Genomic DNA, 17,452 nt, shown 5'->3' on the forward strand with positions numbered 1-17,452 from the left:
GAGCAGGACTGTACAAAGTATTCCACATGTGGCCGCACCACAGATTTATATAATGGCATTATGTTCCTGGCAGTTTTATTTTCAATCCATTTCTTAATGATCCCTAGCATAGAATCTGCTATTTTCAGTCACCACGCACTGGGTTGACATCTTCATCGAACAATCTACTATGACCCCAAGGTTCCTGGAGGTTCACCTCCAGTTCAGAGTCCATGGGTATTTATGTGGAATTAATGCTTTTTGTCCCAACATGCATTACTTTACACTCGTTCAGAACGAATTGCATTCGCCATTTTACCAACAATTCACTCAGTTTGGAGAGGTCTTTTTGGAGCTCTTCATGATCTCTTTTTCCTTTTATTGACTCTGAACAATTTAGTATCTTTGTCACCAAACTTGACCACCTCACTGCATGCTCCTAATTCTAGATCATTTATGAACAATTTAAAACACACACGCCTCAATACCAATCCTTGTGGGCCTCAACTTCCTACTTCTCTCCATATTTCCCCTTCATCAATTTTACTTCCTGCATGCATCCCATCTTCTTATACCTCTACATCTAAACCGCCATGACATTCCCAATATCCTATGCCGCCTCAGTGTTTAACAACTAATTACTGTAAACTCACACAGTTCAGGAACAGCCCACAGGACAAGCCCCCCCCCCCCAATATTGGAAGGTCTGGGTTATTCCAGCAATCCTCATTGTAATCACAGGCCTAGCAGGCCTAACTATTACAACTGCCAGCTTAAAATGTTAAGCCTATTAGCCATGCAGTCTTGTGTACTCCAAAGTAAACCTCACTTAGTTTAGTGTGGCTTACTCAAAGGTAGTAGGTGAAGGGTATACAACTGCAGCCTAAGGCATCTTTAGAAATAACTGTTTAAAAGGCTATTTGCAGGGTGCATGCTGAGAGAATGTGAGTTAGCAACAGCCAAGACTCCATCATAGCAGGTCTATCATAGCATGATGTAGAATTTGGTGTGCTTTTAAACCAAGTTTTTATTTTCTCATGGAGCACAAACAGCTTACAATAAACAATGCAGCATAATGCCAATTATACAAATAAGGCATTACTGGCGTAAATTGATACTCCGAAACACTCGTTTTTTTTTCTGCCAATGCTCCATGTATCCGATTAAGCCCTTCTATGTTCCACAGAAATGATGCCAGCTGCATTTGCTGCTGAGTGCCTCTAGAAAGTCAGGTTCTAATCTTGCCAATTTCATCTGAATATCTCATGGTTTAAATCGCAAATTACAGATGCCATGAGAAACTCCATCACAATTACAGGTTAAGAACAAAGTACACATTACCCTAAACACACCTCAAACGGTCAATGCTGGAGGCAGAAAAACACAGAGCATTAATTTTAAGATGGAATTTCGCTGGGTAGAGGACAGTAATAGAAACCTCTGGTTGAGAGAAAGCCAGGATGCTCTCCTTTCCTCCAGTCAAGAGACTTTTGGCACTGCTCCTTAGGTTACTGAGACTGGGAGAGTGAGATTCGCCACTCTGACCCATTTTGTCAAGAATCCATTCACCAGCACAGTTCTGCCATGAACTTGCTAAAACAGAAAATGCTAAATGTGAAATTAATATTATATTATTTATTAGACTTGTGCATCACCTATGCCAAAGCTTCAAGGCAACTTTCAACAAACAAGAAGTAAAATTAATAATTACATAAATATAATTACATCTCATAAAATCAATCACCACGTAACTACAATCACTACATAAAACTTTTGGTTAGAATATTCTACCTCATACAACTCCCCCCAAACCCAGCATCCCTGCTGTAGATGCTGACAATGGAATATGTTGCCAAAAGTTTGGAAAAGTGAAGTATTAATCACAAAGAAAAAATTCCATACTGTCAGTGACAGTGCAGATGGGTATTTTGAAATTTTAGGTCTCTGATCAATTGCTGAAGCACAGTGAAGCGTTTCTTGTTACCAGCATTTGCACTACATCATATTTAACATATTGCAGTAACTCCAGAGTGAAGAATCGCCTTACAACTTTGAGAGGAGTATTCCTAGAAGGCAATATATGATTTAGCCCAAAGTAAGAAATAGTTTCATTTACCCTATTGCACTTTCCAAATCTCTATTTTGATGATAAGTGACTATTATTTCTAGGTTGCAGATCATATTCCCCAAGCCATGAGACTGAATAATTGCAGATTTGGTTGCTGAGGCAGCAGTACTACAAGGAGAAACAGTGGGAATCCCATAAAGGAATTAAGCTGTTCCAAACAGGCTCATCTGCTATCATGAGGCATTTCACAAACTGTACATATTCCTATTTCCATGTGACATATTGACCCAGTTCAGATCATCACCATCCAAATGCAGTCACTTGCTATAAAGTGGTCCACAAAACTTTACTTAACTAATACAGCACAAAGAATAGAATTTAATTGGAGAGACACAACAAGTTGGATTGGCAGTGCTTTGAAGGGAACCTAACTGCAAAAAGAAATAGCTTATTGTTCCTTAGTCACAAATGAGGGGTTTTTTTCGGGGCGGGGGCAGGGAGAACAGTGCCAGGCTTGCAAGCCCTAGAACAGTTATAGCAACAATTTTCTCTCCAAAACTGCATATCAGTTCTTGCACATCATGTCATCATAGATGAGAAGTTCCAACCATAAGTTTGATAAATGCACATCTCTGTATGAAATAATACATTTAAAAGAATGGCCAGCATTACTTGTTCAGTAGTTAGACTAGATACAAACTACTATGGACAATTTTTAGAATATGCAGGCTACAGGTTTACTGCCAAGAAAATCATCTGAAGTGAAGTTTATTTTTTTTTAAAGCTAGGAAAAATAGATCCATATATATTTTGGTGCTCTGTGAACAGGTGGAAAGATCAGATGCACCTGCCTTGTCAGCCATTTGGTACAGCTGCAAGATTAAAGACACAAGTACTGCTAATTACATCTCAGTGAAATTAGTTATAATGTATTCAGAGTTACTCTTCAAACAAAAGGCACTTTAATTTTAAGATTCTTCTCAACTGAGAGATTTTGCACTAAAACGAGCTTACTGATATATATTGCATTAGAAGAATATATAAACATCTACATGCAATTACAGACTATTGTCTATTTTGATACAAGCAAACTGTGAAATTGTAAATCAATGCTGTTTCTAAACTAGCATATGTTATCAAATAAGAGCTCATAATACAAACTTCCAATAGCGCTGTGATGGTTTATGCCAGACACTTTATGAAAATCAAAGCAATTTTAGTACCACACGGATAAATAAAAATCACTGAACAGCACAACAGTCATGTGACCACAGAATAGGCAAAATTTACCCATGAATGTTCATGTGACACAAAGCAGTCAAACTGATCTATTTTAAAAATTATGATTTGTACTCTTAGCCCACCCTTCTTCACTCCATGGTCCAAGGGTTGGTTCCAAAAATATAACCATTAAAATAAACACCATTAAAATAAGAAAATAAGAGTGGTAAGCACCACCAGTATCAGCATAACACTTTAAACCATGGGTAGGCAAACTAAGTCCTGGGGGCTGGATCTGGCCCAATTACCTTCTCAATCCGGCCGGCAGACAGTCTGGGAATCAGCGTGTTTTTACATGAGTAGAATGTGTGCTTTTATTTAAAATGAATCTTTGGTTTATTTGTGGGGCATAGGAATTTGTTCATCCCCCCCCCCCAAAAAAAATATATAGTCTGGCCCCCCACAAGGTCTGAGGGACAGTGGACCGGCCCCCTACTAAAGAAGTTTGCTGACCCCTGGTTTAAACTAATGGGCACAGTTCCAGGTGAGTTGCAATTCCAAGACTGCATGCAAGCATTTTCCCATGTCACAATGACTTCCATCATGTTGGGCATATACCATCACCAGTAAGTAATGTGGCAGGGCTCACGGGTTTTATGCCTTCTAGCATTTAAAAAAATGTTCAAGATGTGACTGAGTGAATGCAAGCAGCATGAAAGTGTTCCTCCACTTTACAGGGGAAAGGCAATGATGCTTTATGACTGGCTAAGTACTGGAATTATGCAATACTACATTCCTACCTTTGAAAGAATACCAAAACCAATGGCAGATTTTCAGTCGTCTGATCGCTTATCATGGGACAAATAAATGCTATTTTATGGGTTATGCTGGGAGGGGGGGACAGGACCGGCGAAACACCTTAGCTATGCACAACAGTAGCATATATTTTATTTATTATATATACAGTCCAACTTTCCTCTAAGGAGCTCAGGGCAGCATACATGGTTCATCAGCACCAACACTTTATCCACAACAACCGGAGAACATGATGAGAGTGCTACCGTGCTCATGGCCCTGCTTGTGTGCTGGTTTGCAACTGTGGGAACAGAAAGCTGGACTAGGTAGGCATTCAGTCTGATGTACTCATGTTCTTAAGTAGGTTAGACTGAGAGATATGTGGCCACCAACGGTTTGGCCTCATTTGGAATTTTGAGGGTACCATGGGCACCAACACTCCTGGGCTGTTTCTTACCCTGATTCCACACATACAAGGCGGGGAAACAGGCATGCACATGCACACTTGTGGCATTCGGAAGGCAACAGAGTTAAAGCAGATTTCTTGAAGTGTACATGGTTTTGCATAAAGGTAAAAGGTAAAGGACACGGGTGGTGCTGTGGGTAAAACCTCAGCGCCTAGGACTTGCAGATCGCATGGTTGGCGGTTCGAATCCCCGCGGCGGGGTGAGCTCCTGTCGTTCGGTCCCAGCTCCTGCCCACCCAGCAGTTCGAAAGCACAATTAAGTGCAAGTAGATAAATAGGTACCGCTTTCTAGCGGGAAGGTAAACGGCGTTCCGTGTGCTGCTCTGGTGCCGGTTCGCCGGAGCAGCTTCGTCACGCTGGCCACGTGACCCGGAAGTGTCTGCGGACAGCGCTGGCTCCCGGCCTCTAGAGTGAGATGAGCACACAACCCTAGAATCTGTAAAGACTGGCCCGTACGGGCAGGGGTACCTTTACCTTTAATGGTAAAGGGACCCCTGACCATTAGGTCCAGTCGTGACCGACTCTGGGGTTGCGGTGATCATCTCGCTTTACTGGCCAAAGCAGCCGGTGTACAGCTTCCGGTCATGTGACCAGCATGACTAAGCCGCATCTGGCGAACCAGAGCAGCACACGGAAACGTCGTTTACCTTCCCGCCAGAGCAGTACCTATTTATCTACTTGCACTTTGACATGCTTTCGAACTGCTAGGTTGGCAGGAGCAGGGACCGAGCAACGGGAGCTCACCCCGTCACAGGGATTCAAACCGCTGACCTTCTGATCAGCAAGCCCTAGGCTCTGTGGTTTAACCCTGCGTCCCACATGGTTTTGCATAGGGTCACACAAAAAACCCACCATTAGATTAAAGCTTACATTGGTACACTGCACAGTAAAAATCAAGAGTTCCCATTCTTTTCAGCACCACAGAAACACTGATCCAACACACAGGTGCTCATTGGATCTTCATGATTTTTTTCCCCACACAGTAAAACCCATTGCTAAATTAGAGAACACACTGTGGATACAGAGCAGGCCTATGATTTCATGGCAGGGTGTGTGTGTGTGTTTTGGGGGGGGGTAAATTAGGAATAAACAGGCATGTGGAGGATAAATCAGGACTGAGATTATGATATGTAGGTATGGGGGAGGCAACAATAGTAATCTCTTCCCCTGTGCCATGAACTTGCTATTGCGTCCTGGTGTCCCAAGAACAAAAAAAGCAAAACAAAACCCAGATCTGCAAAATGCAACCACACACCACAAATCTAGTTTGGCCCTACAGCAAATGAAAAAGCAAATAAAAACCACAGAATTGCAGGTGTAAGAGAGATACCTGACTGCCAAACCTACTTCGGTGAATATAGATCCCTCTTTGGAAGCAGCAAGCATTTCTGTACAGATAGAAACTTGTGTTGGAAATGCACAGAGGCCAGTCCTAGGACATGTGGACAGCAAATTGTAAGAGAAGCATGTAATCCTAGAGTCAGCTGAAAGATTCTTTAACATGTCAACAAAGACTCAAAGGTACAACCTCCTATGTTGGGTAGTATTATGATTACAATGGTGCACCTCAGGTTAAGGACTATTCTTCTACTGCCTGGGAACTGAAACAAAACATCCCTTCTTGGATTACTACTGATAGACATGGTACGGCTCAACAGTGAATCTTCGTTCCAAGGTAAATGAATGTGCAGTTCTAGAACTATAATACATGCTCCTTTCTCAAAGACACTGGCATGAATGATTCTTTAGCATTTATCTATAGCAGAGTGCTATAATGCATGCATCTTTAGACAGTGGCACAGCCCTCAACGTGTCTTCCAAAAATTGTGAGGAAACTCCTGAGAAACTGCTAGATCCTCATCTCAATACCATTATGAAGTTTCCACCCCAAAATGGGAAAGTACTACTGCCCAAAACAATAAGGCTGGCATTTAAGATCAAAGCACATTTATTAAAGACAGACTGGTATTGCCCTATGATCTTCCAGACAAATGTAGAATTTAATTAAAAGGCAGCTAGCTGCTTTTTCCCTCACTCAAGTTTGTTTTATTACTTCTGTTGTATCATGTATCAACATGCATCTATTAAAAAACAAAGTCATAAAAATAATGAATGGAAAAATGAGCAAGCAAGATATAGCCTAGCTATATATCCTCTCCCTTCACCTTTCTCCAATCCACTGCCTTGAAACCATACCTTGTGCCAGAAAACTCGAAACAAAAATACCCAGAACTTCAAGATTTCATGCTCAATATGTTGTATATAAACCATCCAAGACAGATAAATATTCAGCCAACATCCTCTTACCTGTCAATGACAATCTCCAAGTTTTCCTCTGCAACTTGTTCCATCATCCAACTATAGTTATACATATTTTAAAAGCCCTTTGAATATTTAGATTAAAAATTGCCTTTAAAAAAACTTTACACGGGGGGAGTTGGCTTTTAAAGTTAAGCCTCAAAAAAGCAGTCGATCAGTCATGCATTGAGTCCCAAATGTCTGTTTCATCCAGTCGAGGAGAAACAGGTGCTGCAAACTCTCAAGGCAAAGAAATTTAAGAGTAGATTTAGCACGGCACAAAACAGAAGTTTTTAAAAAAGCAAATTACCAAAGTTAAAAGCTTTAGAAGTTTAGTAGCTCTGAAGCTGTGATCTACACAATATTGATCAAACGATAAAAAGCAGCTTTGACTTTTAAAAGCTGTTTTAAGTTTGCATTCACTTTCTCAGACTAGCTGCTATTATAATCTTTCTCTGTGAGACTACCGACAGAGTATCCTTAATATTGTTACAGCCCATTAAAGAGCACTGGTGCAGCCCAATGTGAAGAGGAGAAAAATATATACTCAGGATAGCATCATCAGGTAAAGAGGCAATATAAAATAATCTTTTCCTGCCGTCCAAGGAGTCCTTGTGAGCTACACTCTTTTCTCAGCTCTGAACCATCCCTCGACTGTCTGCTCTTACAGGCAAGCTTCTGTAAAAGGATGAGGAAGCTTTTTCAGCCTTTTCAGGACTGGATCGACAACTGGCCACCCACCTGTCAATCACATGACATCAGACAATTCAAATTTGAAACTGGGAGTAGGCACAACTTTGCTCTTTAAAAGCCAGCAGCAGAGCCATATCTCCTAACTTAGCACTGTGGGAAAACTTAGTGCTGACGTGAGGAACCCTCCAGATACTGCTGTAGTACCACTCCCATAATCCCTAGCTATTGACCAGTCTTGCTGGGGATTATGGGAATTATATTCAGCAACATCTGAAGGGTGAAGGCTTCATCACTCCTGACTTAATGCTTAGATCAAAGGTAACAACAGATCTCTGTGCCTGATATCATATGACATCATGATGTCAGGTAGCTGATACGTAGGCATAGCCTTGTAAGCCAAACTGAGAGGCCTGGGAAGCCTAAGTAGGCACACAAGCTGGATGTTCCCCACCCCTACCCTATAAAGATCATTCTTGGGTGTTCAGGTTTCTCTATTCTCTGCCTTGTTTCAGATGTATATTCATTTCCTGAGATTGTAATAGAACTCATTTGAGCACAAGCCGGGGTACAAGACATCAAATTTTAGATGAGGTACCATGAGGCACCTATCTACATGGAAGTGATGTGGTGACAGTGATAGGTGTCTGCTTCTTTCACAAAAATCATGTTTTACTAGAAAACCAGTTTCTACCATGCAATCCATGGTTTCCAGCCAAGGCTGAATGAATGCCATGATTCTCTAGAAAAGAGCAGCAAATTGTGGTAAGTTTGTCTGATATGGGACTTAGGAGGAAAACCAGTTTCTGAACCTTAAGAGCATCCCCACACCATTTCTTGCAAGTTGTTCCTGAAGTTCAGTAGACTTTCAGAGGGGCACAGTGAACTGCCAATAAGTGGGTGGGAAAGTCTATTCCAACTTATTCTATGTGTAAAACTCCACTTAATGATTTTTAGGATCATAGCTGTCAACTTTTCCCTTTTCTTGCGAGGAATCCTATTCGGAATAAGGAAATTTCCCGTAAAAAAGGGAAACGTTGCAGCTATGGTTAGGATTCAACCCATAGTCTAGAATAAATCAGCAATTTTTTTTTATATGGTTGGAAATACAGGTGTGTCAATCTTCGGAGAATAAAGACTATGTCACTTTTTATGTAACCAGGGTTATAACATACGTTAAATGATCTAAACTTATATCCAATCTTTAACAAATTTAAGTGTTGTGTCCAATTCTTCCATTTGCAGAAGAACCTTGATCTCTCGGCTAATGGAAATGGAGGGGAGGTGGTTTTTGCAGATTCCCTGTTTCCCCTGTAGCTCCCTACACCACCTTCCACGCTGCTCTCTTCCACAATGCCTCCAACCTTCTGGAACAACCGGGGGGTGTGGGCAAAAGCTTTATCCCCTCCTCTTCCTTTAGCAGAGGCTTCCACTGGATCAAAAGCTCTTCTACCACCTGAAGGCACAACAGGATTCAACCCTGATGTTACAACAGGTATATAGAGGAATAAAATGAATATGCAGAGCAAACAATTTAACATATTGTGCTCCAAGTAACACTGTTGCATGGCAACAAGAATCTACTGCAGGGAAGTAGAAAACCTTTTGATTTGCCAAATTACAGTTCTTTCTGGAAAAAAAGGGAAGTCAAGCAGTAGAGGAAACTAAACCTAGGTCTTGAGGAAAGCTGCAGTTCATCTAATGAACTGATTGTCCACTGCCAGAACTCCCTACTCAGCCTGCTCTTTGACTCTCTCCCATACACCCACAAGACCACATTTTCAGTGCCTTCAGAAATTGTGTCCCAGCTTACTCCGATAACAAATAATTCTAAAGAATAACTACACCCTCGGTAGAAATTTACCATTTCCAGAAATTATGAATCCATAGAAGGGGGGGAAGTGTGGTGGTTTTTTTTAATGGACATTTTGGTAAATTCAGAAATATGCAATACTTATTTTTGTAAGTATTTGCAATACTTATTTTGGCATCAGAGCTAAGCTTCCTTCACTACTTTGAGAGCATAAAATTTCTTCAGTTAGCTCCAGAGAAAAACTAGTAAAGGAAGAACTTCTCCCAGAAGCACCCATACATAAGCCTTTTCCAATACTCTAAATTAGTTTGTATTTGCTGACCTCAGCTAATGAAATGTTCTCATTAAGCATGCATACCAGTAGCTCCAGACATGTATATGTCTCCCTCATCTCAGTTTTGATTAACACATAGCTGATTAACACATAGTTTAATCAAGCTATCCAAAAGCACACCTTTAATTCGATTCTCCAGAGAGCCTGGTTGAAGTTAACAGGTCACCTGTAAATCACTACCACCGTTTTTTGCATCCATTCTGCACCCATGGCAACTCCTTGTCACCTATCAAGACCCTTTCACTTCTGGATCTTGAGAGGAAATTCTCACCAGGTGTAGTCTGGCCTGCTTAAACAATAGGTTTCCACCTAGGTTTCAGTGTTCAGTATTGAACTTCAACTGTTTGGTTCAGATCAGGCTGCTCTAGCCCCCATCATGGTGAGCTTTGGACACATTCTTGGATGGGCTGTTCTATGGGTCTAGGAAGAGGATTACTTCACCGGACAGGGTGCTCCAACCGTTTTCCTTTATTTAGCTAGCTTGGTCCTCTTTTCCTTCCCTGCTCCTTGATATTCCTTTCCATGTTCTGGTTTGTTGTTCTGAACTTGCTTCAGTTAGGAAATTTTATGGAACGCGCTTCCTCTCCCAGTGATACTCAAGCTTAAGTTTCACAAGGTCACAAGATTCAGGGACTTGCATAGCTTGGACATCCACAGCTCCAGTAAGTCCAGGGACATTAATCAGTCTGGTGCTAATGAAGAACTCCAGGCTCACTCCCACCACCTCCTCCTCTCACATCTAGAAGGACCTTGTTGAAGCATCCCTTTCCTTTTGAACTCTGCTCTTTTCTTCCGCTTTAAGTTTATTCCCACTGGCACTAGCAATGTGTACTACTCCAAAAGATAATCTCATCCCCTACATACCTAACCAATCACTGTACTTTGCAGGAGAGTGCATCCTGCAGATATCATCCTATCAGGAAGTCTACTTCGCACAATATTGGAATCAGGCCTTTAGTCATGGTGACACCTGCCCTTTTCAATTCCCTCGTTGCATGTCAGACAGGTTGCTGTAACGGCTAAAGACATTCCTATTTTAAGGAGTCTTCAAAAATCTTTATCACAGTTGGTATCTGTATTAAATTTGAATTGCTTTTATGTATGTGCTGTTATTGTTTTTGGATAGGCAACTGTTTTATATCTGTAAACTGCTTTGGCATGCCCCATGGGAAGTGATTTATAAATGAAATTGACAATGTTAATGATGATATCTAATTCCTCCTCTTATACCAGTTGGGCTCTCTCTCTGTCTCTCTCTCTGTCTCTCTCTCTCTCTCTCTCTCTCAACTCTCCTTTTATTTGGTCAGGGGCTTTTCCCACCTCAAACTGCCCTAGCTGCAACTAAGCAGCCAATCCGACTTTAATGCTACTTGATTAATCAGTCCTTTTTCATTCTGTAACAACTTTTATATTAATCAATGTCTTAACTTGTAATAAAATTCTACATTTTTAAAATTCTGAATTCTGCTTTGTTGTTGACTTCCTCTCTCTCTATATATATTATGATTTGAAGGGTAATCTCCCTTTGGGGTACCATGTCTCTAAACTAAAGATATATTATTACATGTATCAGTCAAGTACAAGTGTACACAAGTGTGCTTGCATGAATGTATGATCTAGAACACACAAATGACATCCACACAATATACTCAAAGCTGTCTTATATCACTTTAATCATCAACATCCCCCCCCCCCAAATCCTTGGAACTGTAGCTTGTAAGGGTTCTCAAAATTGTAGCTGTAAGGAGCTTCTCAACCTTAATAAACTACCTCCACAGCCTCTCTCAACTCAAAGACCCACCCACACTGCAAGGCACACTCTTGGCCTGTCCCCGCCCCCCGCCCCCCGCAATCTAAGATGATGGGGGATGGGGGCTTAATTTGAATCCTTTGTTATGATCCTTTCAGTGATGCAGTTTTTATTTTCAGGAACTCCAAACTCCCCTCTTTCTTTCATTGGCTGGTAAAAGTCTTTTTATTCTAGCAGGCTTTTGCCTACTGCAGTCATTGTTAATTGTCATCTCCACTGTTGTTACATTTAAATGGATTTTAATGCTATATGTTTTATCTATTATTGTTGTTGCATTTAGTAATTTATATTTCTATTGTATTGTGATTTTTTTGAGTCTGAAAAACAACATATACTTTTTTTTAAAACAACAGTACAACTGAATTGCATCTGAAAACCTATTAATCAGTGGGACTCTTATTACATCAGTGTAGTTTGCTCTTTTTGGCCAGGACCAGTTAATAACTGGTGTTCCATATTCTGGATCAGCTGATATTTCTGAATGATCTTCATATGTAACTCAGGTGCAGGGCAGAATAGTAAATCTGCTCAGGTATTTTATCAGTGAATGTTTAACACTGACAGTCAGTTCAGTGAGCTGTTTACAGTACTGAGATTTTAAAATATCCAAATGAATTTGCTTTGGCAAATGGGAAAACTCCTTTGACAGAGAGTGATCGGATTGCTTAAGGAATGTGCCCAACACCCACCAAATTATGCAGTAAAAGGTGGGCTGGTATTAGTGAACACTGCATTCAATTTGCAAAGCTGCAATGACATTAGTGGGCTCAGTGATCAATATAAGTCATGCCAAACCCACTACAAATATGACCCCCAATTCCAACTTCAAAAAATGAATGGGCAAAAGACAAATCAGAATCTACTAGTGGGTTGGTAGATGACTTGAAAGACTTTCCAACTCATAACTGTTTAACAACAGCAACAACAAAAGTCCTCCTTTCTTCTTTCGTATTAGGCTGTTAGGATCCCTGCTGATCTGTAGTAAATTTGTACGTATTTTTGCATGTCAACTGATAATAGTGTACAGTAGTCACACTATATGTGAAGGTCCAGTTACAGAGGCAGCATGAATACAGTGGTACCTCGGGTTACATACGCTTCAGGTTACATACGCTTCAGTTTACAGACTCAACTAACTCAGAAATAGTGCTTCAGGTTAAGAACTTTGCTTTAGGATGAGAAGAGAAATTGTGCTCCGGCGGCACGGCAGCAGCAGGAGGCCCCGTTAGCTCAAGTGGTCTTCAGGTCAAGAACAGTTTCAGGTGAAGTATGTGTTGGTTTCTGTTTTCCTTCACTGTGCAGCGAAAGGGCTTGTCACGAGACAGGTGTTTACATTCCACAGTCTGTACTGTACTGTTGGAGTTTCTCACGGGAAAGGGAGACTGGATGTGACGTACACTGGTTTCCTGTTTTTCACTGTGTTTGTTTCTCTCCAAGCTGTCGAGGAGAGAGGATGCTTTTCTGCTCCGGCAGAGGCAAGATGTCTTTCTGTAATATAACTGCTTTGAACTGTAAATAAAGCAACCAAGAGTATGCAGCACGTACTCCTCATCCTTCCGCTGGGCACGGAACTCTGCTTTAACTAACACGTGGTTATGGGCTCCAGAAGTCGAATCGGAGTGCCGGCAAAGGATCGGAATGCAGAGGGACAGATCGGATTGGAATCTGCTCTGCGAATAAACATGATTGATGAGGTATGTTGCTACTGCTCCGGGCAGCCTGCCAGCTTCTAGTTAATGGCTTTATGGCTGGACTTTGAACTTTTAAAGCCGTTTTGCCGGGAATAGGAAAATGGCTCCCAGGCTCAAGTTACTATGCTGGGGAAATCGAAAGTAACTTTTAAGTGCGCTTTTGGAATAAAGCAGGTGCAGCAGTGACGCAGCAAGATTTAAAGCAGCATATATGACGCTGAAGGCTAATGCCAGAGTCATGATGGCCCTTCAGGATGCTTGTGGGATTCCTAAGCTCAACAAGAAAAATTATGCCGACTGGGTTTTGTATGCAGAGGCAATTCTGCGGAAAGAGGGTTTGTTTGAGGTCATTACAGAAACCCCCCCAGCTCCAGTTACAGATGCATGGAAAGTTAAGGATTCCAAAGCACGGGGAACACTTACATTGATAGTATCCCCAGAAGAGCTCTGTTTATTGCGTGATAAGACCTCAGCCAGAGAAATTTGGGATTCTTTGAGAGAGGCTCACTTAAGGACAGAAGCTGGATCTACTATGTTTTACTTTAACAAGCTGCATAATATGGCTCTTGCTGAAGGTGGAGATGTGCGTTTACATCTGATGGAGATGCAAAATCTGAGACATGAGCTGCAACAGAGAGGACTCAACTTTCCAGAGGCTGTGTATTCTTTCATGATACTACAATCTTTGGGTTCAGGTTGGGAGTCTGTTGCAACCCAGATTGCTGTGCAGCCAACAGCTCAGCTAACAGTGGACTTTGTTACTGCCGTGGTGTTAAATGAAGCAGATCGCCGGGGTGCTAGCTGCATGGGCAAGGGGGAGTCTTCACAGACGTCATCCCATAGTGCAGTGGAACCACCAGATGGCGCCAAAGCTTTGAAGGCAGTGAAATGCTACTCGTGTGGACGTCTAGGCCATATGAAGAGGGAATGCAGATATCCCAGGGCCAAGACAGAGCAGCGCAGCGAAAGCTCATCGCGTGGAAAAGGCCGAGGCAAAGGCAAAGGTCCGGTGTCTAGGACAACGCAGCACAAGGCTATGGTTTCACGCTTCACTCCAAAGGTTGCAGAGGTCCAGAAGACGTCTAGATCTTTCTTCGTTGTTGATTCGGCGGCGACCCACCACATGTGCAACGATAAGAGACTTTTTGTGTCTTTTACACCGCAGGAAGGTGCGATTCACCAGGCGGATGACCACACTATTCCCAGTAAAGGCTACGGAACTGTTGTTCTTCACAGTTTGGACTTATCGATACAGAATGTCCTTTACGTGCCAGACGCCAAACATAATCTGCTCAGCGTTGGACAACTGAATGAGCGGAACATTGACGTTTCCTTCAAGAACAAGAAGTGCATCATCACAAAGAAAAATGACTATGAATTGCATGCTGAATATGTTGATCGTTTGTTTGTTTTGTATTATGATGATGTTGTGCAGGATGACACTTGTTGCATTGCAGGTTCTAACAAAAGTTTGCATGCAGGATGTATTCATGATTTTCATCGAAAATTTGGTCATTTGCATTTTGAGGCAGTATCTAAAATGCCTGCCTTGGTTGAAGGTATGACTATTAGACCCTGCAGGTACCACATGAAGTGCAAAGCATGCGCAGCAAACAAGGTGAAAATGGCTGCGAAAGGTAAGGTGTCTAGTAGGCAAGCTACGGAACCATACCAGATTATTCATGCTGATTTGGTTGGACCACTAGCGCCCTCTTTGGGTGGAAATAGGTACTTCATGGTTCTCATTGACGCATTTTCTAGATATATTTTTGTGTACAATCTCAAGCAGAAATCAGAGGCTTTTCCTAGGTTCAAGGAATTCTGTGCTTGGTTGGAAAATGTGCATGGTAAGAAGATAAAGACTCTTTTCAGTGATCGCGGGGGAGAATTCACTTCTCAGCAGTTTGAAGCTTTTCTGACTGAGAAAGGAATTCAACACGATTTGTCTAGTCCTCGCTCGCCATGGCAGAATGGACTTGCGGAACGGGCAAATCAGACATTGCTTCAAGGGTTAAAAACCTTGCTGCATGATGCCAATCTTCCAGAGAGTTATTGGGCCGAATCTCTCTCGTGTTTTGTTTACAGTTACAATCGCAGGTTATCTTCAGCGATTGGTTGTACCCCCTATGAGAAGATGTTTGGCAAGAAGCCATACATCAAACACATGAAAATTTTTGGTTCTGACATGTGGGTTCATTCACCACAAAATTCAAAGTTAGACAAGCGTGGATTGCATGGTATCTTTCTAGGTTATCAGAAAGGGTCTTACAGAATAATGATGACTGACTCTAAGACAATTAAGCTCACGAGAAGTGTTGAATACAATGCAAAGTGGGGGGAGAATGTGGGAATTTTCCAATGTTATCCTGATGACAGTGATGAGACTGAGGATAGTCAGAAGCAACCACAACAACCCACACCCACTGATGAAGGTTCTGAGTCTGAATCTGAAACTGAATCGGGTGATTCAGAGGATTTCAAGAGTGCGAAAGCCTCTATGCGACCCTCTGAAAGCTCTGATCAAGAATTGGAAGAACCATTGTTCACAATAGGTCGCTTTTCTCCTAAGAAGGAAGAGGAGAGTGTTGAAGACTTAAGGCTAATTCGTAGGTCACAGAGAGCCACAAAAGGCAAACCTCCAAAGAGATTTGCTGATGAATTTGCTACGATAGCAGTAACAGCTGTTAAAAGCTCCAAGAAGGTATTTGAACCTTCAAGTTTCCAAGAAATCCAGGGTTTGGATTCAAAGGAAGCTGAACCATGGTTAAATGCCATGAAGGCTGAGCTTGATTCCTTGGAAAGGAACAAAACATGGGAGCTAGTTCCAGTAGTTCCAGGAATGAAACTGCTTGGAAGCAAATGGGTCTTCAAAGCGAAGACTGATCAAAATGGCAAGATAGTCAGACACAAAGCCAGATTGGTAGCCAGAGGTTTTGCACAAGTACCAGGTGAAGACTATCACGAGACCTACTCACCCACAGTGAGGTATGAAAGCATTAGGCTTATGCTCAAGCTAGCTGCAGAGGAAAATCTACACATTAGTCACCATGATATTAATACAGCTTTTCTGTACGGATCTCTGGATGAATCACTTTATATGCTTCCACCTGATGGCGTACAGGTAAAACAGGGATTTGTTTGTGCTCTGAAGAAATCCCTTTATGGTCTCAAACAAAGTGCACGGTGTTGGCACACAAAACTCACTGAAGTATTGTTTTCTCTAGGTTTTCAGCAAGGGAAAGCTGATCCATGTGTATTTGTCAAAGAGGAGGGGCAAAAGAAACTGTACTGTTTGTTTTATGTTGATGATTTATTATTCTTTTGGAAAGATGTCGCAATGTACAATAACGCCCTAGCTCAACTGAAAGAGCACTTTGACATGAAAGATCTTGGTGAGGTAAACAACTACCTATCTCTGGAAATAGAAAGAGATCAAGATGGTAACATTCTAGTACACCAGTCACGGAAAATTGCTGATGTATTAAGCAAACTAAACCTGATGGATGCTAACCCTGTAGACACACCGATGACAACAGGTTATCAGGTAGATGACACTGGAGAAGCATTTTCTGACTCTACACTGTACAGAAGTGTGCTAGGCAAGCTAAACTTCATTGCCAGATGTTCAAGACCAGACATTGCTGTTAGCTGTAATTTGCTAAGCAGACAAGTCAACAATCCTAGTGTCAAGGATTGGAAAGCTCTGAAACGCATAGCGCGGTATTTGAAAGGCACTATGCATTACAGACTGAGATTTAACAATCAGAAGTCTGGTGGTCTTGAGATATTTGCAGATGCAAGTTTTGGAAGTGACACTGAAGACAGGAAAAGTACGTCTGGAGTTTGCTACATGTACAATCAGGGTCTGTTTGATTGGTCATGCAAGAAGCAAACAACAGTTAGCTTAAGTACTTGTGAAGCTGAACTGAATGCACTGTCTTATTCACTTAAGGATTGTGAATGGTTGATACAATTGTGCAAAGATATGAAAATTCCTGTCAAATGTCCAATCCAGGTTTACCAGGACAACAAAGCATGTTTGGCTTTGCTGAAGTCTGAAGGTTGTAAGCAAAGCACGAAGCACTTGCAATTAAAATTGCAGCATGCTAGGGAATGTATTCAGAAGGGACTCGTAACGGTGTCCTATATGCCAGGTAATAAAATTCCTGCTGATGTATTATCCAAGATTGTATCAAGGGATCAACACTGTACCTATGTGCAGAAGTTGGGTTTGTACTGATATTGTACGAACACGCTGCCCAGTGATGTTCACAGAAAGGGGGAGGA

General features: G+C 41.7%; 1 protein-coding gene across 13 annotated transcripts in view; it reads right to left on the reverse strand.

Annotated features, from left to right (window-relative positions):
- The window catches only part of ENAH (ENAH actin regulator), a 146,482-nt gene that overhangs the window by 49,197 nt on the left and 79,833 nt on the right, over positions 1-17,452 (reverse strand). Inside the window, exon 1 of one of the 13 annotated variants that reach the window (XM_083434440.1) lies at positions 6,837-7,249. The exons of 11 other annotated variants lie outside the window; for them this stretch is intronic. In XM_083434440.1, the coding sequence (XP_083290566.1) occupies positions 6,837-6,901 (65 nt within the window). In that variant the 5' untranslated portion in view covers positions 6,902-7,249. Of the gene's footprint in view, positions 1-6,836; positions 7,250-17,452 lie in introns of those variants that run through there. One more of the 13 variants, XM_083434444.1, reaches the window with a different exon arrangement.

The sequence above is a fragment of the Podarcis tiliguerta genome (genome assembly GCF_965153285.1).
Source record: "Podarcis tiliguerta genome assembly, chromosome: 3".
In the NCBI taxonomy this organism is placed as follows: domain Eukaryota; kingdom Metazoa; phylum Chordata; class Lepidosauria; order Squamata; family Lacertidae; genus Podarcis; species Podarcis tiliguerta.